The 24843-nt window shown below is 40.4% G+C and overlaps 2 protein-coding genes across 5 annotated transcripts; one reads left to right on the forward strand and one right to left on the reverse strand.

Annotated features, from left to right (window-relative positions):
- Positions 1 to 224: 224 nt before the first annotated feature.
- On the reverse strand, positions 225 to 23168 carry vps33b (VPS33B late endosome and lysosome associated). Of its 4 annotated transcripts, none has more exons than XM_078254403.1 (24): positions 23003 to 23168; positions 21031 to 21132; positions 19195 to 19275; positions 18994 to 19055; positions 18800 to 18849; positions 18458 to 18525; positions 18317 to 18362; positions 17963 to 18057; positions 16484 to 16588; positions 13752 to 13842; positions 13584 to 13661; positions 11736 to 11809; positions 11561 to 11647; positions 10703 to 10793; positions 9264 to 9338; positions 9104 to 9168; positions 8970 to 9024; positions 8836 to 8882; positions 6310 to 6442; positions 5287 to 5360; positions 4170 to 4271; positions 3975 to 4050; positions 1712 to 1831; positions 225 to 469 (listed from the first exon to the last, which is right to left on the reverse strand). In XM_078254403.1, exons 2-24 carry the CDS (start codon positions 21124 to 21126, stop codon positions 390 to 392), a joined length of 1851 nt encoding a protein of 616 aa, XP_078110529.1. In that variant the 5' UTR covers positions 21127 to 21132; positions 23003 to 23168; the 3' UTR covers positions 225 to 389. The 4 variants fall into 4 exon arrangements, with proteins under 4 accessions (XP_078110529.1, XP_078110518.1, XP_078110509.1 ...); XM_078254392.1 differs by having other exon boundaries at positions 21031 to 21172; XM_078254383.1 differs by lacking the exon at positions 23003 to 23168 and adding an exon at positions 21468 to 21559.
- On the forward strand, positions 22020 to 24799 carry hddc3 (HD domain containing 3). The gene is made up of 4 exons (XM_078254471.1): positions 22020 to 22272; positions 23026 to 23081; positions 23166 to 23406; positions 24578 to 24799. Exons 1-4 carry the CDS (start codon positions 22161 to 22163, stop codon positions 24706 to 24708), a joined length of 540 nt encoding a protein of 179 aa, XP_078110597.1. The 5' UTR covers positions 22020 to 22160; the 3' UTR covers positions 24709 to 24799.
- The last annotated feature ends 44 nt before the right edge of the window (positions 24800 to 24843 follow it).

Consider the following 24843-nt stretch of genomic DNA (forward strand, 5'->3'; position numbering starts at 1 on the left):
ATCTGAAAAGAAGATTAATAAAAAAAACTGTCACCTGAAAAGCTGTCAGAGTAATGTAAGTGTAGTGGAGTAAAAAGTATTTGCCTCTGAGTAAAAGTATAAAGTTGAAATGGAAATTCTCAAGTAAAGTACAAGTACCTTGAATTTGTACTTGAGTACAGTACTTGAAAATGTGTTACATTCCACCTCTGCCAAACCAAAAATAAAGCGAACGAGCAACAAAACTCGTTAAAAACATTTATTGACTTTATACATCTTTACAGTTCTTTCGTCGTCAGGCACAGAGCGGAAACATTTCCCATCTGTAACGCCAGTGTGCTGGAAGGAAGGCATGACAAGTGGCTGCAGGAATGTCTCAGTGTCTGTCCATCAGGGAGTGGTGACAGGCTTCATACAAGGTTGTCTAGCAAGGCCTCGATGAGTCTCGAACTGTTTGTAATCGCAGTCGTTACCACAATGAATTTACAACCTGGGGAAAAAGAAAGCAGTAATGTATGTTAATATAACTTAGACATGAGCATCCTGTTTTCTTTCTTAATGTTATTTAGTTATATGTATGGGTTATTTGTTTCTGTATAACTGTTTGTTTATTTCATATTGATGTCTAAATATGTTTATATGTATGCCAGGGGCGTTTCTAGGACTTGGAAGAGGTTCGGGGCTTAGCCTGGACCCATTTAACTAAACTGAATGCAATGCAAAACAGGGATTGGCTTGCCCAGCTTGTTAATAGCCAGTGCATGTTTATTTTAGCTGCCCAGTTTGTAGATGTAGGTTATGTAGGTTGGGGGTCTGGGGGTTTCCATCAACCAAATTGTCAAAAGAAATAACGTGGATGGTTTCCTACAACGCTCTTCACAAGTAAAATAAATGATCGGTTCACTACTTTCATTGAATTTGGGTGTTTCATATAGCATTTGAAAAAATATATAAATAAATAGAATGTTGAAAAAAGTGACCAAAATGTCGGAAAAAGCTATAAAAACGTAGGGGAAAGTTGGATGGTCGAAGGGAAGACAACACAAGGGTTAATATTACTATTCATTTTTAGTGGAAGCATACCATTAGACATTTATGGACATTAAGATCTAGTAATAAATGAATAAATAATAAATAAATATTTACTTTGGTTGAAATCAAGCTTTTCTTTGCTCTATTAGGAAATATCAAAAACGTAACTGCTAGTTTCTGACACCTAAGATATATCAAAGGTATTATAGTTATATCCCAATCACGCTCTACACATTCATAGCTACTGAATGTAAGTAAGATTGAGATTTATTTATGGTTCTAAATCATAAAAAAGGGAAACATAAGAGTGTGAAACCAAGGTTAAAATGACTAGTGTTGCTGAATGTGACGTGACGTGTTCAGGTGATTGCCAGGAATTATGTCACCAAAACAGTACTCCATACGAATATCACGGAAGTGCAAAAATACAACACGCATCACATCATCAATCAACAAATATCTTCTACACTACTAATAATATTAAAATTCCAAGAAAATCTGAAATTTGAAATTAGGTATCCGGCTTCTGTCTGTTAGATTAATAGTCAGGACAGAAGAAGTGAAACTAAACAACAGCAACACTAACAGGAAGAATGAAGACGAGAGGGTGAACCTAGATGATTGACACCCACTTAAAAACCCGGCAAGTATTCCCCTGTAACATTAGTTAAGTCTCCATGAGCAGTCAGGCCGTGTTTACCTCGCTCTCTGCCGAGGAAACGTAGAGCGGAAATCTCGGAAAAGGTGCAGCCGCCGAGGAACATGACGAGGATGATGCGCTGAGCGTCGTTCTTTGCTTTTGAGTCCGCTCCGTTGCTGCCTGGTGAGAGAGGAAACCTTTAGCATTCATGTTTAGACCGTTGATACGTTTACAGCCTATGTAAATACACAAGAAACACGGTTACTCTGAGAAATCAGTTCCCACAGCAAATCAGTCAATACATTTACCTACATGCAGTAGGTCAAGCAGTCAGATTTCTCTCCTATCCAACCTTATTTTGGGAGCAGCTCACTTATTTTAACTGTATTTCAGTGATGAAAGCTATGACCTACTGTCTTGCTGTTTCCGGTTGCTCTGGTCTCAAAACATCTCGCCAAAGGCACAAAACACTGGCACATTTACAGAGATGTTGAACCACTACAACTACTATTTCTAGTCATAGTTCCATTATCTTTATTGTGACTATTCTTGCCACTGTTCACCACACCCCCAACCGGCACCGTCAGACACCGCCTACCAAGAGCTTGGGTCTGTCCGAGGTTTCTCCCTAAAAGGAAGTTTTCCTCACCACTTGATGTTTCAGTTTATTCCCTGGAGCCCTTATTTGTTTTCTCGCCCCGCAGTTTTCCCTGGATTAGGGTGGCACCTGAATCATGGTTGCGACAGTTGCCGTGGTCCTGCTAGGCGCCCTGCTATGCCCTGCTACACCCTGCAGTGCTCTGCTATGTCCTGCTGTGCCCTGCTACACCCTGCTACGTCCTGCAGTGCCCTGCTACGTCCTGCTATGCCCTGCTACGTCCTGCTGTGCCCTGCTACGTCCTGCTACACCCTGCAGTGCCCTGCTACGCCCTGCAGTGCCCTGCTACGCCCAGCTACACCCTACTACGCCATGAACTACTACAACTACTATTTCTAGTCATAGTTCCATTATCTTTATTGTGACTATTATTGCCACTGTTAATCACAACCCCAACCGGCACCGTCAGACACCGCCTACCAAGAGCCTGGGTCTGTCCGAGGTTTCTCCCTAAAAGGGTTTTTCTTTGCCACTTTCGCACTAAAATGCTGGCTCTTGGGAGATTTGTCGGGTCTTTGTAAATTATAGAGTGTGGTCTAGACCTACTCTGTGACAGATGCCGCCCACAAAGAGCCTGGGTCTGTCCAAGGTTTCTGCCTAAAAGGAAGTTTCTCCTCACCACTCGAGGTTTCTGCTTAAAAGTCTACTATCTGTAAAGTGTCTTGAGATACCGCTTGTTACGATTTCATACTACAAATACAATTGAATTGATTTGAATTGATTAAATGTGCCTTGTCCTTTATGAATGAAATGAAATGACCTCATGCTTCCTGACGTTTTTTCTTCATTTCTGCAGTTTTCCTTTCAAATCACAAAAGTGTTTCAATTGCACTAAAAGTCAGAATCCAGACTTTGAATTAAACTATTTTGACTATGAGGATGACTCCTTTCCTTTCATCCATTCTGCTGTCACAGCGTTTCCCTTTCTGAAGTCTTGTACGAGAAAGAAAGCCCCTTAGAAACCCATTTTCACATACAGTGGCTTTCTTTCTCCAGAGGGAAATCTATCTAAAGGAGAAAAACATCTTATTAAGTTAATGGTTTCTCTAATCCCCTGTTACAAAAAACAGGGTTGTCTTTTAGATGAAGAAATCAGATTACTGCTGAAAGCTGACAGTAATACGGTTATACGGTGTGATACCATTTAGACGCACCACTTCTGGACAAGACGTATTGTCAATAATAGGAGGTGAACTCTGGATTAGCTTGCCCCTTCCAATAAGAGTGTGTCCTACATTCAACACCTTTACAACTCACTTAAAACAGTGGCTCCTAGAAAAACTGTCACACATTTCATCACCCATGCACTTTCACTGTTAAATTGCAGTATAGAGGTAGATGAATTATGTCTTTATCACCATGTATTTTTGTTTTGTTTTGCCAATGTATATGTCACCATTATGTGTACCTTTTAATTTATAGTGAATGAGTGCTGTATGACTGCTGGCTGTCTCTATGTTAGTCCTATGTCACCTGCCTAGTGACTGCAGATGAAAATAGTTATTTTTTACTAATTCTGGCATATTTACATGGTGTTTTTCTTTTTTTTTATACAACAATGTTCATAAATATGCATGGTCCCTATCAAATGAACCAATAAAAAAAAAATGATCTAAGCGCATGTGAACATGTCAACATTATATTACTATCTCCCAGTGATCTAACCTGTAACAGCAAATTCATGTCCATTTAGCAGCCTGGTGACTTCTTCAAGCCCCGTCCAACCGTCTCGCTCCAACACCTACACATGACCACCAGGGAATAACATTAATAAAACATTTAATATAACATAAAAAAAAAAAAAAGGTTTCATCGTGGTCTCATTGATCCAGTGACATCCTGTGGAATGAATGAACTCACCTGCTCGATGAGTTTGCAGCTCAGAGGGACGTAGGCGCCGCTGAAGATGTAGGCCATGTCTCGTGGGACACGCAGGTCATATTCTTCATCTGACTTTGGCACCTTTACACAACATATAATGTGTTTGTGTGTGAAGGATAGAAACAGCCTGAAAAGCATTGTGAAGGTCTTCTCAAAAAAAATCTCTTACTCGCCCATGTACCTGTGTGTTCCTCGCCGTGTTTGTGTTCACTGCTGTCTGTGTTGTAGTTCAAATCGTATTTCATGTCATTTAAACTGTATGTATTTCTAACGTATTTTATTTTATAGCCCTCCTTCCCTTTCCCTAAGTGTCTTTGCCGTTCTTGTAAATAAGAACCTAGTCTCGCATTGCCAGACCTTCCTCCACAGCGCTGCGGAGGAGGGTCTGGCTACTAGTCCACGCAGCATTCCGGGATGGGAGACGACCGTGCTCTGGTTTATTGCCATTTCTTTAAGCCAATCACAATCGACTTGGGCGGTGCTAAGCGGCGCACGGAGCCTATGGAGCCGCTGCAAAATAGTCTCGAGAAGGAACTTGTTTTGATGGAACGTGTGTACGTTGAGCAGAGAGAATTTGGTGTTTTATTTGGGAAAAGCATGTGGTTCGAAAAGACAAACTAATTATTGACCAACACATTCATGTCCTGTCCACGCAGTTCACATTGCTGCCCTCAGGCCGGTGCTTGACAGCACCACGCAGGAAAACAAACCGCCATTCAAAGTCCTTCATTCCGTCTGCTATCAGACTATTGAACCGTGACAACAGTCTCTGGGAATGCACATCTTGTGTTATGATCCTGAGGGGTGTACTGCTAGTGGTCCATTTGTCTGGGAACCTTATTTATTTATTCATTCTGTCATTGTTCCTAACTTGAATTGTGTTTTGTCTCTGACATTCTCCTGTCTGTTGTTTATGTGTAAATGTCTTTTTTTTGGGTCTGTAGACTGTTAAAAGCTGAATTGCCCTTTTTGGGATAAATAAAGTAAGTTTGAACTTGATAATAAAACCCTTAATAACATTAAGCATTTCCAGCGTGCTCTGAATGATATTTTCTGTGACATCATGAGCAAAATAAAGATGACGATGATGATTTACCAGGTTGAGCTTTCTACTCAGGGCTCTGAAGTTGCTCTTCTTTGCGAGAGAAGAGAAGGCGTCACTCAGCTTTCCTGGAGAGAAAGAAAGAGGAAAGAAAAAAAAAAAAAAGAATAAAAAGGAAATGAGGAGGATCAGGACAGTCTGATGTCCTTTTCAAATCAGTCTTTAAACATTCATAAAATCAAGACTATCCCGTGTTTACTCTGGTTCATATGTTTTGGACATGTCCCTCTTTATATACATACTGGTGTTCTGTATTCTCTCTGTGTTGCAGACACAATTAGAGCCTTGCCTTGTTTGGAGTCCTCCCTGACACTGTCAAATTATCCAGGTCTAAATCAGACTTTGTTGCATTTCTTTTTCTCATAGCTAGGAGGTTAATCTTGATTCACTGGGAAGCTAAGCGTCCTCCCTCGCATTCCTTATGGATAAGAGATGTGCTATTGTTCTTAAAACTTGAAAAGATTGGACACTTGAAGAGAGTTGCTGTGTCAACATTTGATCAAATCTGGCAGCCTTTTCTTTCTTATGTTGACTCCTTGAGCTGCAGCCTCCAGAGGCTTCATTCTTCATTCAATCAAGTAACTGCCATGATGTAGCCTATAGCCTGGTGATATTGATCCTTGACCTTATCCTTTACACACTTATTTGTGACCTAAGACCATAACTTTTTTTTTATTTAATTTAATTTTTTTTATTTTGGTTGTTGTTGTTGCCGTTTTGTTTGGATCCGTTTTGTTTATTTGTCCCCTGTATAGTTATAGTTTAGCTTAACTTCTTAAGCCAAAAAAGAAGATACATCCTGGAATAATGTTAGATATCACGGGTTGTTTACAGAAATGTCCTATTTTCAGTGGATTTTTCATTTATTTTTTACTACTTTATTTAACATGATTGTAGAAGGTGTGATATGTAGTTAAAAAATGCAAATTAGACATTTTCCCCTAATCGTCCAGCTCTAATATGGAGAGAAACAAAGATTGTGATTAGGAGTAGGTTAAAAAAGGAAGCCTGTTTCACCTGCAGTTCTGTCGTTGACCAGTTTGCCGACCTTGCTCTCCATAACAGTCAGCGTTTCTCCCGGCTGCTGCTCCACCAGCAGACCCAACTGCCTCAGGTTGGCGAATGTGAGCAGGTGGTCCACTCCATAACTCTGATGAGATCACGCAGAGAACATGTTTCACATTAATGAGCTCATATTATGCTCATTTTCAGGTTCATAGTTGTATTTAGAGGTTATATCAGAATAGGTTTATGTGGTTTAATTTTCAAAAAACACCATATTTTTGTTGTACTGCACATTGCTGCAGCTCCTCTTTTCACCCTGTGTGTTGAGCTCTCTGTTTTAGCTACAGAGTGAGACCTCTCACTTCTGTTCCATCTTTGTTGGGAGTCGCACATGCGCAGTAGCTAGGTAAGGACTACTAGCCAGTCAGAAGCTGAGTATGAGGGTGTGCCCTGACAGTAGCTAGGTAAGGACTACTAGCCAGTCAGAAACAGAGTTTGAGGGTGTGCCCTGACATAGCTAGGTAAGGACTACTAGCCAGTCAGAAGCAGAGTATGAGGGCGTACCCTGACAGTACCTAGGTAAGGACTACTAGCCAGTCAGAAGCAGAGTATGAGGGCGTGCCCTGACAGTAGCTAGGTAAGGACTACTAGCCAGTCAGAAGCAGAGTATGAGGGTGTGCCCTGACATAGCTAGGTAAGGACTACTAGCCAGTCAGAAGCTGAGTATGAGGGTGTGCCCTGACAGTAGCTAGGTAAGGACTACTAGCCAGTCAGAAGCTGAGTATGAGGGTGTGCCCTGACAGTAGCTAGGTAAGGACTACTAGCCAGTCAGAAACAGAGTATGAGGGCGTGCCCTGACAGTAGCTAGGTAAGGACTACTAGCCAGTCAGAAGCAGAGTATGAGGGCGTGCCCTGACAGTAGCTAGGTAAGGACTACTAGCCAGTCAGAAGCAGAGTATGAGGGCGTGCCCTGACAGTACCTAGGTAAGGACTACTAGCCAGTCAGAAGCAGAGTATGAGGGCGTGCCCTGACAGTAGCTAGGTAAGGACTACTAGCCAGTCAGAAGCAGAGTATGAGGGCGTGCCCTGACAGTAGCTAGGTAAGGACTACTAGCCAGTCAGAAGCAGAGTATGAGGGCGTGCCCTGACAGTAGCTAGGTAAGGACTACTAGCCAGTCAGAAGCAGAGTATGAGGGCATGCCCTGACAGTAGCTAGGTAAGGACTACTAGCCAGTCAGAAGCAGAGTATGAGGGCGAAGGCATGCAGGAAATCGTCACAGGTCGGATTCAAACCCTGGACCTCTGCGTCGAGGCATAAACCTCTCAGTATATGTGCGCCTGCTCTAACCACTGATCTAACCCGGCCACTCGCCCACGCCGTTTAAATAGCAAATGCACCGCAAAGACCTGGTCTAAAGTCAATAGTGCAGCATTTAATTGTTATTTTAACAGCGCATTAGTAAAATGCGCCTAGGGTCACACTATGCTTGTCACACACACACACACACACACACACACACACACACACACACACACACACACACACACAAGCGCAGCAGCACACAAACATGCAAAAGATTACAAATAAAAATATTACAGTGCAAATCCACCATCATAATAGCAATGCGCCAAGGTCCAACCGCGCCTGGCTTTTAAAGATTTCCCTTCGTTTGTGCCTTTTGTTTACACGCAAACGGAGAATTCGCCTCTAAAAACAATTCTTTCTAAAAACTCCGGCAAGAGTGGAGATTTGGGAAAAATCTGTTTGCACGTTTGCATGTAAACTGATCAAACGGAGGTTTAGGCAGCCGAGGAAGTGAGGAAGAGAAGAGAGATGGAAGTGATTCGTTGCTGTTGTTGCTGTTTTCGGGATTGATCGGATTAGCTAACGTGGGCTTGAGCTTCTCGTTACACTGCCACCTACAGGTTTGGCATGCTCTTGACGGCATATATACACGGGTATATATACGTGTAAACGAACACTTTTCTGAAAACTGACAGCTGTGCACAATGTTATTTTTGAAAACGGAGAGGTTGAAATGTCCATTTATGAAAATAGCCGGCCACGTGTAAACGTAGCGTAAGTACAACCCTTTTGAACCATGTGCCCGGCGCACGGACCCTTTTTTCACGCCCTAAACACACCTGCGTCAGGTGATTCACGCTGCGTGCTTAGATCGTTAATCTAAGATGTGAATACTTGTATAATTGAAAGGTAACAAACATAATTGGAAGGTAACAAACATGAACACAAAACAGAATATGTACAAAACTAAAAAAGAAAATCCAATCAGTAAAAAAAATATATATATCGTCAAAATGACAGCACACAAGAAAAATGACGTTCAGAAAATATTCGACAGGAAATGTGGATGTTTGGTGATTTCTTCAAATAAGAAGAGCTGTTGTCATAATTTTACTACTTCTACCAAGACAAAAAAAATGCAATTGTTAGGCTGTGTCTAATGCCAGTCTATTTTTGGCTTCTATAAACATGAACAGTTTGTATTGGAGCCACAGGCAGCTGTTCAACCTCACCTGCAGATACTGTGCTTTTAATGAGCGGTAATCTTTTGGCAGAAGTCCTGTGAGTAAACACACGCACACAGTTGTTATTACATGCGAATAACCTGAATCTTTGAAAAGATATTCACACACAAAAGACGACTTACCGTTTTCCGTGATAGACAGAAGACAAAGCAGCCTCAAGCTTTCGATCATGGAAACCTTGAAAAAAAAGAATAAATGAGTTTCCAGCATATTTTTGGACCTGTTCCTATATCACACAGTGTTGACGCTAACGCACCTGTCTGTTGATGTGCTCCTCTATGAAAGAAATGCTTTCACGGATTTCAAATCCTTCAAGTAAAGCTGGAACAGAAAACAAGACAGAAGAGACATCAAAGACCAAGGGACACATCGAACTAAAAGAGGAATCTAATATAGAGACAGTAGAGTATTCTTACAGTGTTCGGTCTTCAACAGGTCCTGAAAATCCTGCTTTGTTTTCTTTTTCATTATCGATTCACAAGCACCGATGTCTGAAAGAGAACGGTAAATATTGCTTAACCCTTGTGTTGTCTTCAGGCTAAATTTGACCCGTTTTCTAAATTTCCCAGAAATAAGGGGGTTTCTTTTTAACTATACCTAATTTTTATTGCCTAAAAATAACATGGTTGATTCCATACAACGCGCTTCGCAAGTACAACAAAAGATCAGATCTCTACTTTCATTGAACTTTTGGTGTTTTATTCAATTTCTTTTGCCTAGAACTCTAGACCACCCTAGAGGTAGCAAATGTAATTTGCAGCCAGGGTCAGTCTAGCAACTCTCCGTGGGCTTGCGAGCTGGAAAAACCAAATTCTGGTCAGGCCAATCACATTGTGTATAGAGTCGGTGGGCGGGCTTAACATAAGGACGGCAGAGTTGCGACGGTTCCGCGTGAATTCCCTGCTACTTGAAAACAAAGAAGATGGCTGCTGCTGCTGCTGGCGAACGGCGGTCTTTGGAATCGGCTTTTGGCCGAGACTCTGGAAGACTTGGAGTTCAGCTTTTCTTTGAGAAAAGAACAAAGAACGGCACTGAAGTCATTCTTTTTTTTTTTTGGGGCATTTTCAGCCTTTTTTCTGATAGGACAGCAGAAGACATGAAAGGGAAGAGAGAGGCCCTTTGATGACCTGCATCAAAGGGCTGTAGGTTGGAGTCGAACCCGGCCCGCTGCGTCAAGGAGTAAACCTCTATAATGGGCGCCCACTCTACCAACTGAGCTAACTGGGCGCCCCACTGAAGTCATTCTTAAAAAAGGAAGGTGTATTCGGAGTTTTGCCGACCGGATACGGCAAAAGTTTAATCTATCAACTAGCGTTGCTCTGCCTGGTTGTAGCGCTATCCTATTACGTGCAGAGGGAATTTGAAAGACAACCGTTTATCCCGCCCCTCGGATTGAGCCCTGCCAATGGTGAGTTCCCAGACCCAACATCTTGATGTGGGTCTGGCTTGTCAGGCTACAATTTTTTAGCATTTGAAAAACAGCATCCCAACCGAACGCTGACCCTGCTGTGATTATTGTTCCTTTAATATTAATCTAAATAATTCATCATTTTTGCTTTTTCCCCTCAAGGATTAGATATAATTTCCTATAAATTAGGTTTATTGACCATGAATTCCAAAAAACTTATGAAAAACTGGTAATAAGTGGTGTTTATACATGGTAGTGAAAAGAAGCGTTACACGACAAAAAAAAAAAAAGCGCCAAAAACATTGAAAAAAGCGCCGAAGGTGTCGAAAAAAGTGTTGATTTTCAGTTTGGACCGGGAAGGATAATGCATGGTCGAATGGAAGACACAAGGGTTAAAGAAATACGTGACAATGGATGTGATATGCAGTATTCTGCTGCAACACTCACGTAGGCTAAGCAGCTTGTGTTCCTGTTTTAAGCCTTTTAGTTCCTCCGACACAAACGTCTTCATCTGCTTTATGTCCATCCCCCGACGCTTCTGGAAGTTCATAAAAGAAGAAGTGTTAGCGCTGTCGGTCAGCTTAGTTACCATCAGTGTTGTAATGTAACAAAGTACAAATACTTCAAGTAGAATGTTCACGTATCTGTACTTGACTTCGTTATTTATATTTCCGGAAACTTTTACTTTTACTTTTACTTTTACTCCACTTCATATCCTAAATAAAATGCATACTTTTACTTCACTACATTTCCCCGAAGCATCTTAGTCACTCGTTACTACAAAATAAAATCAGAAGAAATGTGTTCACACTGGAAAACAGCAGGTTTGGAGAATCATTGCTCCTAAATTGCCAAGATAATGCACACTCCATTCCAGTTGGTAACCTAATGCCTGTTTGTTGCCAAGCAGCAAACATAGGCCAAAGCTAAAGAAGAAGAGGAGGAGGAAGCATAATGACTGATAGTGTCATGGAGGCACCTGGTGCAGGCACTGCCGCCGTGGTAACAGACGATGAGCACCTCGACGACAGTGGTGATGAAGATAACGTTACACACCTTCGGCCATAAAGTTCATAATCAAAGTTCTTTTTACTTTTACTTCTAATACTTAAGTACATTTAATATCAGAAAATTACTTTTGATACTTCAGTTCAGTAACTATCAGATACTATCCTGAGAAGTAATGTTCTAAAAGGAGACTTTAACTTCTACCAAAGTCATTTTTTGGTAAGATACTTGTACTTGTCCTCAAGTATTGCGTTCAAGTACTTTATACAAGGCTGAGGGTAATACACATTTACTCACATCATATGAAGTCTGGAGATTCCTGGCTTTCTGGCTGAGGAAGCCAAAGACGTTGGAGAAATGCTCGTTTCGGATTTCATTGAAGACCTACGGTACGAGACGGGCGAGAGTTCAAAGAGACATTTACCTTAAAGCCACGATGACGAAAAGCTCTCCAACGTCAGCACCGACTTACCCTATCCTGAGAGTTCAGCATGACTTTTATACTTTTGTCAGAGGACGTCACATCAGGTCCAAACTCCACACACGCTGCAGAACAGATGCAAATGTGAGATGTTGACACGTCGACACACAAGCGTGCACGAAAACAAATCGGCAACCAAAGTCACAATGTACAACTGGGAGGTTTTATTCTACAGGAAATCAACGCAGTCTGAGCTGGAGCTCTGAGCATTAACACCATGTTGTTTTATTATTGAGTGTACAATTAATCATTTAGGCTTTACATTGTCAGAGTAAAGCCCCTCAGGACCCAAAGTAATCAGCGTTTTCCCTAGCTTTGTGGAAGCATTAGGTGCGTGTATTTGGCGGGGGGTTTAGGCATCCGTTCTCAAGAAAATGATAGGTGTTTTTAATAAAACATTGTGTCTCTTTGTGGGATTTTGTGTCTCTTTGAAGTTGTGTTTTGTCTCTTTTTGTCATTTTTGTTTTCTTTAGGGTTTGTTTTGGGTCTCTGTGGTCATTTGGCGTCTCTTTGTGTCCCTATGTGGTAGTTTTGTGTCTCTTTTTCACATCATTTTGGACCGTTATTATCACCATATCTGTCTATCTAAAACGTTGGAAAAGCTGGAGCAGATAATAAATAAATAACACTCAAAGCGCTTAAAGGTCCAATGTGTAGGAATTTCTCCCATCTAGCGTTGAGATCATATATCGCAATCAACTCTCTCGCGCCACGCAGTTCAAAGTATGTATTACAGCTACGGTAGCCTTCACGCTTCAAAAAGCCGGTCTCTTGCTCTTTTCAATATCCTTTTTCTTTTTCTGGGTGAAGAAGAAGAAGACTCCTGTTCCTGAAATTTGGATTTTGAATACGTGTGGTCCTCCATGTTTCCTTCTTCAAACCTGCCGGGGCCGGGAAGCTACGATACCCATTAGCAGCATTAGCAGCACCTGTGAGTTTATCATGCGACAGCGAAAACGCGAAAGGCGGAGCAGTATGTCCTGTATGTCCCTTACCAGCTAACGTATCTCAAGATGGAGCATGAATGTGGAGTGTCGACCCCTGTTGATGCGAATGCAAATGTAAAATTTCAAGCCAAAAGCAATACTTGGAATTGATGGTGATGGTAAATATTCATGAAAAAGGACAAGTTTGTGAACGGGCAACACAGATAATTTTGATAATGAACAACTTAACACGTTACACACTGGGCCTTTAAAGACAAAACTTGCTAAAGAAGTCTGACTACAATCATTAGATCTGAGAAAATTCTTTTAGTTACATTCATTCGGCTCAGGTGCTGCACCTAAACTTTATAATGGCATGGAAAACCCTGGTAGTGTCTTAAAGCTTTAGTGCGTAACTTTTTGATATTAATGAACGTCCGTTACATTCAAGCCAAATGAGTTGCTACAAAGCTAATTAAGACCATCAGCTCCACACAACTCTCTCTGTATCTCTCAGTATGGCTGTGTTCAGAAGATTGTGGCGTCCGGCGACTTTCGCGCACAGAAGCTCGAGTGAAGATCTTTTTTTTTTAATCCTCCGTGTTCTTCTTGGTTACTAGCAACTGCGCGGAGGAGGGGTTGGGGGTGGTGAGCGATCACGGAAGGCTTGTGTCATGTGGACGCGCCAACAGTGTTGTTGTCATTACTTTGAATTCCTCATGGGGGCGACAGAAACTACAAACTATAGCTTTAAAATCGTTGTCTGAGAAAAAGCAACAACAAAAAACAACTAACTGACATAATCATTCTGATTTGGTCAGAGTGATTTTCACACGCAGACACACAGGGCTCGATGTGGACAGAGTCTCAGTGGATGGACATTCGACTCTCCACAGCGTGCTTTGATACCCACCACATTTGATTTTAAATATATCATCCACGAGTCCCTCGTAGACAACTTGCGAGCACAGAGGAGTGACAAAGTCCACATCTGCAAAGACAACGACAACGTCAGGGAGGACAGAAAGCACAGCTGCTCAGGATGTCGTCCACTGAGAGACTGAGGATACACTCTTCTCACCTCTGTCAATGAGAAAAACCTTTCCTATTTCAGCTTGACGAGCTTTTTGTTCTCCCTCCTCCACCTGCTCCCTCCACGACTCGTACGCCATCTGGGAGCCGACAGACGGACAGAATTGACCTCAGTTCACAGCAGAAACCTTAACTCGGGTGAAGCCAAAACACATCACATGATGTTTGATTCTTTTCTGTTGTCTTAGCAACTTAGCATTACTTTTTACTATATATTTTATTTCATGTTTACGAAAGAGGATTAGGGCCACGTGTGAAAAATGTATTTGAGTCCTGAGTAAAAAAATTTGTTTAACTCTAAACATTTTTTTTTTTTTTTTAAAGTCAGAATTCTAACTTTATTTTTGACTTATAAAAAAGTTGACTTTTCTCAGAATACAGATTTTTTTTTCTCTAATTATTATTTTTTAAAGTTTTTTTTTTTAAAAAGTCAGAATTCTGACTTTAATCTCAGAATATTTACTTTTTAAGTGTTTTTTTTTTTAGTCAGAACTTTATTCTCAGAAATCTGACTCAGATACTCGATACATGTTTTCACGTGGTCCTAATCCTCTTCCGTACATGTTACTGTTTTGTTGTTTTTATAACATGAAAAACATGCTAGAGGGCCTCTCGTTTTATAAAATTCAGGATATTTCCGTTGTTCTGATATAACAATATGACGTTTGCTTTAGAATATTTTTGTATGTTTGTCTTGCGTTGGACCCCAGGAAGAATAGTCTTCACTATGGTGATGACTAATGGGGATCCTTAATAAACAATAAACAATCACAGTGGATCTCAAAGTTAACCATAGACAGTATATAAACTGGACCAACAGATCCCGTTGCTCTGGACGGAGACCAGTGAAGGATATTAGAAGCACTTTTCCGGTGATGGCTGAGCGTTACTGCGCAGCCTCCAACTGAGAGAGATGACGTAAATGTGACGTGAGCAACCTGTCTGAAAGTTGTAAGTCTTCTGGTAGCTGTGCCAAGAGAAATCTCAATCATTCCGAATATTGCAGAGACGGAGAGTGTAGGTATATGTAAGGAGATAACATAGGCACAGGCTAATTATTGCTAACTAAAATGCTAGTTAACATTAGTAATTAAACTTAAACAGCTAATGGAAGTCCAAACTGCCTGTGCGCTTCTCCTGTACTATACGGTAATTCCTCTACTATGCGACAGTAAGTCGCGTGGTTATGACACAATCGTTAGCCTATTTTTACAAAAACCATAACGTGAGGTACAAGGTAATGGAGCCTTTTATACATTGTCGTGTTTCTTTAGAAATAAACAATGGACAAATAAAGTCTTTAAACGCTTCAGATGTAAAGTTATTCGCTGTCAAAGTGACATCAAAATGAATGGGAGTCAATGGAATACTAACGGGGGGTGAGTGCTTGTTAGCATCAAAATGGCGCCATAGGATCTACGCTTTGTGAGGAGAAGCTGACCCCTTGAAGTTAACCCTTGCGCCTCACTTTGAAAAAAAAAAGTTGCTCTGATGTCCTTAGTTAACCAACATCAGTCCTGATCATCACTATCAAATATTCATATTCATTTTCATAATTTTAACCATTTAAATGCCAGTTTCTTTACATAATGCCACTGTTGTTTTTTATGGGTAAATAAAAACAACACAAAATTAAATTATTTTCTGGCTACTAAATACTAGGGGGGACATTTTTTTTCACACTCTGAGATTAGCAACAATGTTGATTTTGATGCATGCATCGCATCACACACTCCAGTGCTCCATAATACTGCAGCAATGCCCCGAGTAGAAACCATGGAAACAGCATGTATATGCCCAAACAGGGCAAACATGCAAAAATGGCTTAATCTGGTCAAAACAAATTGTAAAAATAGCCAATTTGAAGCCAGGACTCCAGAGCAGTGGTTTCCAAATTCCATCAAGGATGCCTTAACTGACACAAATTAGACCACGGACCCCCATTTGATAAGATTTTGTTCCAGGGTCTTCTATCTGATAGGATTTTTGCTTTTAGATGTTTTATTACAGAATGTAAGTGTATGAAACCCATAGGCATACATTCTGTCATTGTGTAACTTATGGGTGGAATTATAGTGAGAAAAAAAATGATTCCTCATTTTGCTGGGGACAACCTGGAACCCCAATATGGACCCCTGGGGGTCCCCGGACCCCACTTTGGGAACCACTGCTCTAGATTAAAGCCTGAAACAGAATGCATGATTTTATGCTGTAATTTCTGTGGGATAAATAATTGTTCTGACTTTAAGGGTTTGAGTGTCTGTATTTGGCTACACAGTTTATTATAAACATATTATAGGAGATGAGGTTGAACTCTTATTTGTACAGTTAGTGTTAAACTTCCTAAATAAATAAAAAAGAAGAAAAAAAAAGTATGCTATTTGCATTAACACAGCCAAGATGAACGAAAAGTTAAAAAGCCAAGAATGTATTTTATTGTATGTACGTTTGTACATTCTTTTCTTTTGTATTTTTTTTTTAATCTTTTATTATTTAACTATTTTTGAATAGTTGTTCTTGTATTTGATCCAATGTATTATTTTGTGTATATTCTGTATGTGTGCTGTGTATCTTATATATTGCTGCTGTCGAACTGAAATTTCCCAATTTGGGATCAATAAAGTCAATCTACTCTACTCTAATCTAATCTAAATGTCCCCCGTGAGACACGAGGGTTAAACTCAATGACAAGACAGTTTTTGGTCTCCGGTAATACTGCACCTTGGAACATCGTCCAATCCCGTAGACCTTAGAGAACGGGCCATAGAGGGAGTGGAGGAGATGCAGAGCGCTGCCGGCTGTCCTCACCCAGCGCTGGTCCCCCGCCTGCAGTGGTGGAAGAAGTATTCAGATCCTTTACTCAAGTAAAAGTACTAATACCACACTGTAAAAAATACTTTGTGACAAGTAAAAGTCCTGCATTGAAAATGTTACTTAAGTATGTGAGTATCATTAGGAAAATGTACTTAAAGTATTAAAAATAGAAGTACTCAATGCCGTTATATTGTTGGCTAGTTTAATTTATAATAAAACATAGTATTTTATAAACGACATGTGTTTTGTTTGCAAAAAAGTACAATATTTCTCTCTGAAATGTAGCAGAGTAGAAGTAGAAAGAGGCATGAAAAGAAAAGACTCAAGTAAAGTACAAGTACAACTTTGGGTTCAACAGTGGGGGGGTTGAGAGCTCCAACTATCTAGGGAGGTCCCGGGAAATGTATGCATGTATTTAAAAAAGGTACAAAAACATCGAAGAAATTGTCGAAAACAAAAACTAGAAAAAAAGAGACAAATCCTCCAAATGCCACAAATGTTTTTCTCTAATTTGTATCACAAAGTGCAGCAGAATACTTCCTAGAGGAAAGCAATTAGACATTTAGAGTGTCGAGTGTCCAGGAGGGGCAACTGTGAATGTTTTTTTTCATACTTTAATTTATTAATCAAACTGTAAACATTTTGTATTACCTGATTAAAGGAGAAATCCGGCGAAAAATGAACCTAGGGGTTAATAACACATCGAGTTGACCGTTCTCTGGGATTTGTTTTCATGCTAATCGAATGAGACCAGTTTTAGCCCAAACCGCTAATTAGCTTATAAAGCTAGTCGTCGGGGTACAGGTAAAGTAAAAAGAAATCACTATTTCTATACCACTAACAAGGCTCAAAATAGCACCACACTTCCACCGTAGCATAATGAGGGTCCCTACATGTAAACCGAAGCATTGAGAACTTTGTAAGTGTAGAGACAGTTTATTAAAAAGATAGATTATAAAGACAGTACCGTTCACGTATACATGCGGGCACCATCTTGGGAAAACAGTCACGACCAATTCGTCGTTTTGTGATTAACCCCTAAGTTCATTTTGCGCCGGATTTCTCCTTTAAGACTAGGCTGCAACTACCGAATATTTTCAATATTAATTAATCTGCCATTATTTTCCAGATTTAAACATCATAAAATAGGGGGGGGGGGGGGGGGGGGACACAATCACAATTTCCCCGAGCCCATGTTGACATATTTAAATTGCTTATTTTATGTCCAACAAAACAGTCCAAAACTGAAAGATATTCAGTTTACAATAACAGAAGGCAAATCTTCCCAATAGAAAATCTGGAACACAAATGACCTAAACTATTAATCAAGTATTTGTATTTAATCAAATAATGAATCAACTAATCATTTCCGTGGTCATCATTTACCAGGAAGTTGTCTCGAAAGAACTCGGGCAGCTCCAGGCTGATGATGTCATCGTCAAGAGGAAGAAGATAAAAAGACCACTCATCAGTGGTCACATCTGTGGGAGGACAAAATCACAATTTTTTTTAAAAGATTTGTTGGGGGGCTTTTATGGCCTTTAAATCAGCAGGACGACACGCCACGACACACAGCAAAGCGCCACGGGTCGGATTCGAACCCAGGCCGCCGCCCAGGGACTCAGCCCACATGGGGCGCACACAATACTGGGTGAGCTAAAGCACGCCCCGGACAAAAACCCTTTCTCTCTCCAACACTGATCATTGCTACTTAAACAAAAAGTGAAGAAGGATGCTCACCGCCAATGATCCCCTGCTCCTCCAGCACCGCGTCACACGCATAAAACTGGACGACACAGGACGGTCAGCAGGTACATATCAACAACTTGATCAAGAACAAATCAAAGCAGAGTGTGTGCACAACAGCAGAGCGGGAAATACCTTCTGAGGGGTAAAGATGATCTTGTATCTTCTAAATCTCCCTGCTGCCTTGTCTGCATTGGCCACATCTGGATAAAAAGGAATATGGCATGACATAATTTATTAGGCCTATTGTTATAACGGAGTCACTACATGTATGTAAGCTCGGTAAGTGTCAATACCTGAGTTTAGGTACTATATATATATATATATATATATATACACATACATATATATACACACACAAGTTTTATTGTTTTAGTTTCATTCAATTTCATTACAATATTTATAAAATGAGTACTATTGATACTGTTAAACAATAATTTCCTTCAATAAAAAAATCAAACATTCAACTCTACTTACCACATATCCATTTGACAGTTTGTATTCTAGGCCGGATCAGAAAACAGAGCCTATAAGAGAGTGATGTCACATTGTCAGGCAGTCACATCAGGTGTGTGTGTGTGTGTGTGTGTGTGTGTGTGTGTGTGTGTGTGTGTGTGTGTTTGTGTGTGTGTGTTAAATGATGTTAGGAGTGTGAAGGGTGCAGGGCTCACTGATCTGAGGTGCTGACAATAGGTTTGTATTCCACTTTGTAGAGTTTGTCGACTTCATGTTGCTGTAAAAAAAGAAAACAATAATAATAATAATAATAATAATAATAATAATAATAATAATAAGGGGGGAAAATTTATTGGAACTGCAGATTCTCAATCACAAGAGTCAGAAGAGTTCTTCTTCTTTTTCTTCTTCGTCACCTTTAGCGTTGACACATTAGCAATACGATCCAGCGGACTCATCAAGTCTGCCTCGATGAAGAGGTCCTTCTTCCCCGGCAGCTGTGTGACAAAGAGAGGAAGATGGAAGAGTGAAGACAAAATCTAAGATAATCTGTTTAACAGGAAATATGTTTATAAACTCTTCAGAACACAAACAGGTCTATTAAAATGAACTACTTGGCAATGTTGCAACATAAAAACAATTACTTTATACAATTCTTTTATCCAGTCTTAACCAAGTGTGTGACACAGCACCTACGGATAAAGAAGAGCTTGCACAATAACACACACAAATCATGTGTAGGAATTGTTCAATATTCGTAACACTGTTGTTAGTTTGTCCGTGTTAAAATTTTCTTATTGTCAATAATCCCATGAAAAGACTAAAATGGAACGGTTAAAACGAAAATGGGTTCAGTTTAATTTTTCATCGTTCGCCTAGACCGACGAGGGAGGGTGTATAGCAAAAGACACGGCACCCCCTCCTCTTCTCTGCTTCTCTTCATAGTTGTCAGATTCATCTACCAACCATTGTAGGGCTGGCTCAGGTTTGCTTTGTACCAGCTCATAGTTATGCTGCTGTAGTTTTAGACTGTCGGGGGACTTCCTTTGACACACCGAGCTCCTCTCTCTTTCCATCTGTGTGCATTCATGTTCCAGAAATGCTTGTTACTAACTTAGCTCTGGGGAGTTTATTCCTTATGTTTTCTCGCCTCCCAGTTTTCCTTGGATTGGGGTGGCACCTAAATCATGGTTGCAGCTTGCTCGATGCCCTGCTATGCCTTACTACGCTCTGCAACGTCCAGCTACGCCCCGCAACACCACGCAACACCCTATTACGCTCCACGACACCCCCCTACGCCCTGCTATGGCCCCGCATCGCTCCGCTATGCCCTGAACTGCTACAACTATTATTTCTAGTCATAGTTCCTCCATCTTTACTGTTACTACAACCGCCACTGTTCATCATTCCAACTGCTATAATTATTATGAATCATATTTCTCTATATCTGTATCAGTGTCTGTGTCCAAACCGGCAGCGACTGATGCTGCCCACAATTAAAAAGAGCCCGGGTCTGTCCGAGGTTTCTGCCTAAAAGGAAGTTTCTCCTCACCACTCAAGGTTTCTGCCTAAAAGTTTCTGTAAAGTGTCTTGAGATAACTCTTGTTATGATTTGATACCATAAATGAAATTGAATTGAAATTTTTTAAAAAAAGGCAAAGAAATGTTCTAAAACAGCCGGTCGCTGTAGTTTTCATCAAACAGCAGGAAGGAAATAGTGCATTTGTTGGGGATTACTTTCAGCGGCGGCTTAATCCACGTTTGGTGCTCTAGTGAGTATTTGTGGCAGCAGGTCGGTGTGCGTGTGGAATTGGGTCAAAATAGTGTGTTTGTTCGTGGTAATAAAGAAACATGTCACCCATTGCAACAGTGTGGCACAGAGAAACACCGGGCTTTGGTTAAACAGACAATACTTCTTAGTTGACGATAAGAAAATATACAATATAAAATATTGAAATATTGAAACCTGCTGTGACATCAAAGATGGGGTGTGGTCAGCAGTGCAACATCTGCTTTGCAACAGCTGCTTTGTAATTGCCTTTGTAAGTCCCTGCAATTTAATCCTGTGTAAAAGTATCCCTTATTTTTGTTTTGACATTTTGTGCATTCAATTATTGTACTATACTAAAAAACTTGACATATGCATTGTTTACACGCCATTCATATAAGGGGTGGTATGTCTGCAGTAGGAACCAGATGACAGCCAGCCGAACCGCACTAGTAATAGACATATATTGTTCACTTGTTCCCACCTGTTCCAGCAGGTAGATGAGCTGATCCCTGGCCAGCCTCTTGAGCAGAAAGAAGTCAGGGAGCTCCGGGCAATCTGTCCTGGCACTGTGAGCCATATTGGGCTATAACGGGGACAGGACAATAATCACTCATCCAATGGATCTAGAAAAAAGAACTCGTATAACTACCGAAAAAGAACTTGGAATGACACAGAGGTTACAAACAAATGAATCACATAGAAATGACCAAATATCTGCTGTGATTGACACACTAGCTAGGTTAGCTTGTAGGCTAAAAACATATCCTACTCGTCACACGAATTTTCAAGTCTAAGACTAGCGTCAAAATGCTGACAGTTATATTAAAATAGTGTTCACGAAAATATTAAACAAAGGAAAATGGGCAGTAAATATCTGTATAACCATCGACAAAAAGGCGTTTAGGTGACAAAAGATACCTGCTTCCTTAGCTAAATAAGCGGAATTGATCCCATCATCATCATCATCATCTGCTGTTTCCCCCCGGACACGAAAAGGAACGGACTGGTGCATTTGCATTTCAAGCTGCCCCATTGGTAGGCATCCATGGTGTGAAACATGAAACGGTACACACGTCCTGTCTCCTAAATAGTCGCGTCGTAGCTAACATTAGATATTTGCACAGCTAATACCCATATTTAGCATAATGATAATAAGTTATCTGTGGCGTTCGGGAACGTTACTTTAGTTAACTTTAGCCTATCCCTTGCCAGATCTCGCGGGAGTGTGTTGCTAAGACAGAAACAGGTCTCGAACCGAAAGTTAATTTTCTCCTTTTGTCCGTCTAAAAAAAATTAAAAACATTTTTTTTTTAAATATTAGGTAGATATAGTATATGTGGCTTGTGGAAAATAGGTCCAATATTTACTTTGGTGACAATGGGGCGGAAGAATCGGTCATAATCTTTGTTTACGTTCACTTATCTTATTGGAATCAATAAACAATCTCAGGACCTATCGCTAGTCTTCAAGAGGCAGGGGCAGCGGCGAAACCGACACATGATATCAGCAGGAATTTAATCTGCGTATCGTTTGGTTTCTGACTGTCTGTTGGAAGAGCGACGTTGACCTGACGCAGTTTTTCTGTTATTAACGTTACGTTATTGTTCCACCATGAATTCGGACACAGTTGTATTGTTGGAGACTATTAATTTTGCCGCAGAGAAACATCGTAGCCAGCGACGTAAAGATCCAGAGGAAACGCCGTACATTAATCACCCCATCGGTAGGAGTACTTTCTCTTTGTTGTGATGCCTTCAGGATAGGTAGGATACGAAAGTTTTAATGAAAGAAGTGTTTCAGTTACGTATTCAATAAGCCTTTGTGAAATGTTACGTTAAAGTTAAATGTCGTATCTGCAGGAAAAAGCAGAACATTTGTGGAGGATGATGCTAAAGAGTCAGTGGAACAGATGTCAGTGAATGTGCTCAGTTATCCAGGTCAAGGAAGGCTTAAAATCAAGGGCCACTGGAGTGCACTTGCCCTTGATTTGAACCCATCCTTGGATGTCAGTGGAACAGAAATCTGTTTCATACTCATGCATATTGGTTGATGTGAAATTGAAGTGGAAAAAACATACATAAGGTCAGCTGCTAGGAAAAATAAAAATGTATGGATTCCAATATTGTTTATAAATGTCAATATGGGTTTATGGATTGTACATTACAGTTCACTGTTTTCTCAGCATTTGGAACTGCGTGACACGTTCTTGCTTCAAAAGAATGTTCTTTACCGATGAATGCGATAACTTGTTTTATCTTCAACCCTCGTGGTGAATAGACTGCTGCTGAGTTTAGTTTAGTATGTCTAGATATAACGTGACTGTGACTTTCCTGGTTGTATTAATGATTTTCTTTAATGGTCGGCGTACACTCAAGTTTGTTCAGTTCCTGATATTTCTGGCAGCAGTTAAAACCATTGAGACATCTTGTTGACTTCCTCGCTCTGATACTCACTGCTGTCTGTGTGTATTTTTAAGGAGTAGCGAGAATCCTCAGCCATGAAGGAGGCATCACAGACATCGAGGTTTTGCAAGTACGTTATCAGTTGTTCTCAGTTCGCTAATGTCAGTTACGGTGTTTCTTGTATTACTGAGCCGGTGTATCGTCTTCCCCGCAGGCTGCTCTGCTTCACGACACAGTGGAGGACACGGACACAACTCCTGCAGAGATCGAGGCAAAGTTTGGACCGATCGTAGCTCGTATCGTTCAGGAGGTGACGGATGACAAAAAGCTGTCCAAACATGAGAGAAAGCGCATGCAAGTGGAACACGCGCCTCATTGCAGCGGCCAAGCCAAACTGGTTAAACTGGCTGATAAGCTGTACAACCTGAGGGACTTGAACCGCTGCACACCTGCCGGTCAGCACCCCTCTCTCACAGTCATTACTTTTTACTGTAACTGAGTCGCATGTGGGAGGGGCCAGGTTTAAGTTGTTAAATGACAATAAATACAGTACATACACATTTTAATGTAAAAAAAAATAACAAGAACCTAAATAAGGATGCAGCATTATGTAATACAAAGTGGAATAGTAGAATCAGAATCAGCACATACAGGGAATTTGACTCTGGATTTGTGTTGCTCTAAAGTACATATACAGAGAAAAACATGCTGCTAAAAACAAGGCTATACAAGGTAATACAAACATTTGACTACTATGTACAGATATACGTTCGTATATTTAAATTTCACACATGCATATGTGTACATGTATACACACCATAATACACACATGTAAAAAGCAAACAACAGATCTATGAATAGTAGCTACAAAAACCCCCAAAACTAAACCCATCTGGGAAAAAAACAGCATATTGTAAACAGCATGTGTATTTCAATGATACAGTAAGCTAGTCAAACCGATCCAATACCCTTGCTGTTTTGAGTTCAACTAGAGATAGGAAAATGCAGTAAATAACACAAAATGACCATCAATGATTTTCTATATTTTTCTTATTGTCAACAAATTCCCTGAAAATACCAAAACCAACAATGTGTTAGTCCGTCTCCTAGTTCTTTTTGACTTCCCTGCCCTGGCTCTCAGCACCAAGACAGTTCTCTACTGAACACTTAAGTCTTTCAAACAGCTCCAAAATTTCATTTTTTTTTTAAATTTTTTTTTTAAAAACGCTAAATAATTTACTGAAACAGCTGGGTATTGTAGTTTTAAGCAATTGTTCCTCAAACACAAGGACATAGTATTTGGGGGGGGGGGAACTATTTTCAGCTATATCAGGCTGAAGCTACACAGGCGATACTTGTAAGTGGGATCAATTCATTGATGGTTTGGATCTCGTGGATTTGTTGTCTATTCAAACAAAAAACAAAAAAATTGAAAAATGACAATGCAGGACTACACACAATAATGTGTACCCAAGTCATACAAATAAAAGTACCCATTTGGGAAAGGGGTTCCTTTGAGGAACTATTACTACTTCAGAAATGCACAAGTTCACAATTGTACTTAGTCCCCATACCTTCTCCCTGTGTGTGTGTGTGTGTGTGTGTGTGTGTGTGTGTGTGTCTCAGGCTGGACAGCCGAGCGGGTGCAGGAGTATTTTGTGTGGGCCTGTGAGGTGGTGAAAGGCCTGAAAGGAACCAACTCGGCTATGGAGGAGAAGCTGGAGGAGCTGTTCAGACTGAGAGGGGTCCAGCTCTGACAACACAGTGGAGAGCAGAACACTCATATTACAAATGTATTACAAAATACATTATAATTTGTAAATTATGAAAATAAAAAATATTCATATACATTGTTTTTTTTTTTTTTTACATTTTTGTTGAATATTTACATA

The sequence above is a fragment of the Sander vitreus genome, chromosome 1, assembly GCF_031162955.1.
Source record: "Sander vitreus isolate 19-12246 chromosome 1, sanVit1, whole genome shotgun sequence".
In the NCBI taxonomy this organism is placed as follows: Eukaryota; Metazoa; Chordata; class Actinopteri; order Perciformes; family Percidae; genus Sander; species Sander vitreus.

Bases quoted from the DNA above. Each gene is read 5' to 3' on its own strand.
- vps33b (XM_078254403.1), bottom strand. From the start codon at position 21,126: ATGGCTCACAGTGCCAGGACAGATTGCCCGGAGCTCCCTGACTTCTTT. The intron at 18,363-18,457 runs GTATTTCCCGCT...TGTGTCGTCCAG, and splicing joins TCATCTTTACCCCTCAGAAG to TTTTATGCGTGTGACGCGGT. The intron at 470-1,711 runs GTAAACACGGCC...CTTTTTCCCCAG, and splicing joins TTTCCTCGGCAGAGAGCGAG to GTTGTAAATTCATTGTGGTA.
- hddc3 (XM_078254471.1), top strand. From the start codon at position 22,161: ATGAATTCGGACACAGTTGTATTGTTGGAGACTATTAATTTTGCCGCA. The intron at 22,273-23,025 runs GTAGGAGTACTT...TGTATTTTTAAG, and splicing joins GTACATTAATCACCCCATCG to GAGTAGCGAGAATCCTCAGC. The intron at 23,407-24,577 runs GTCAGCACCCCT...TGTGTGTCTCAG, and splicing joins GAACCGCTGCACACCTGCCG to GCTGGACAGCCGAGCGGGTG.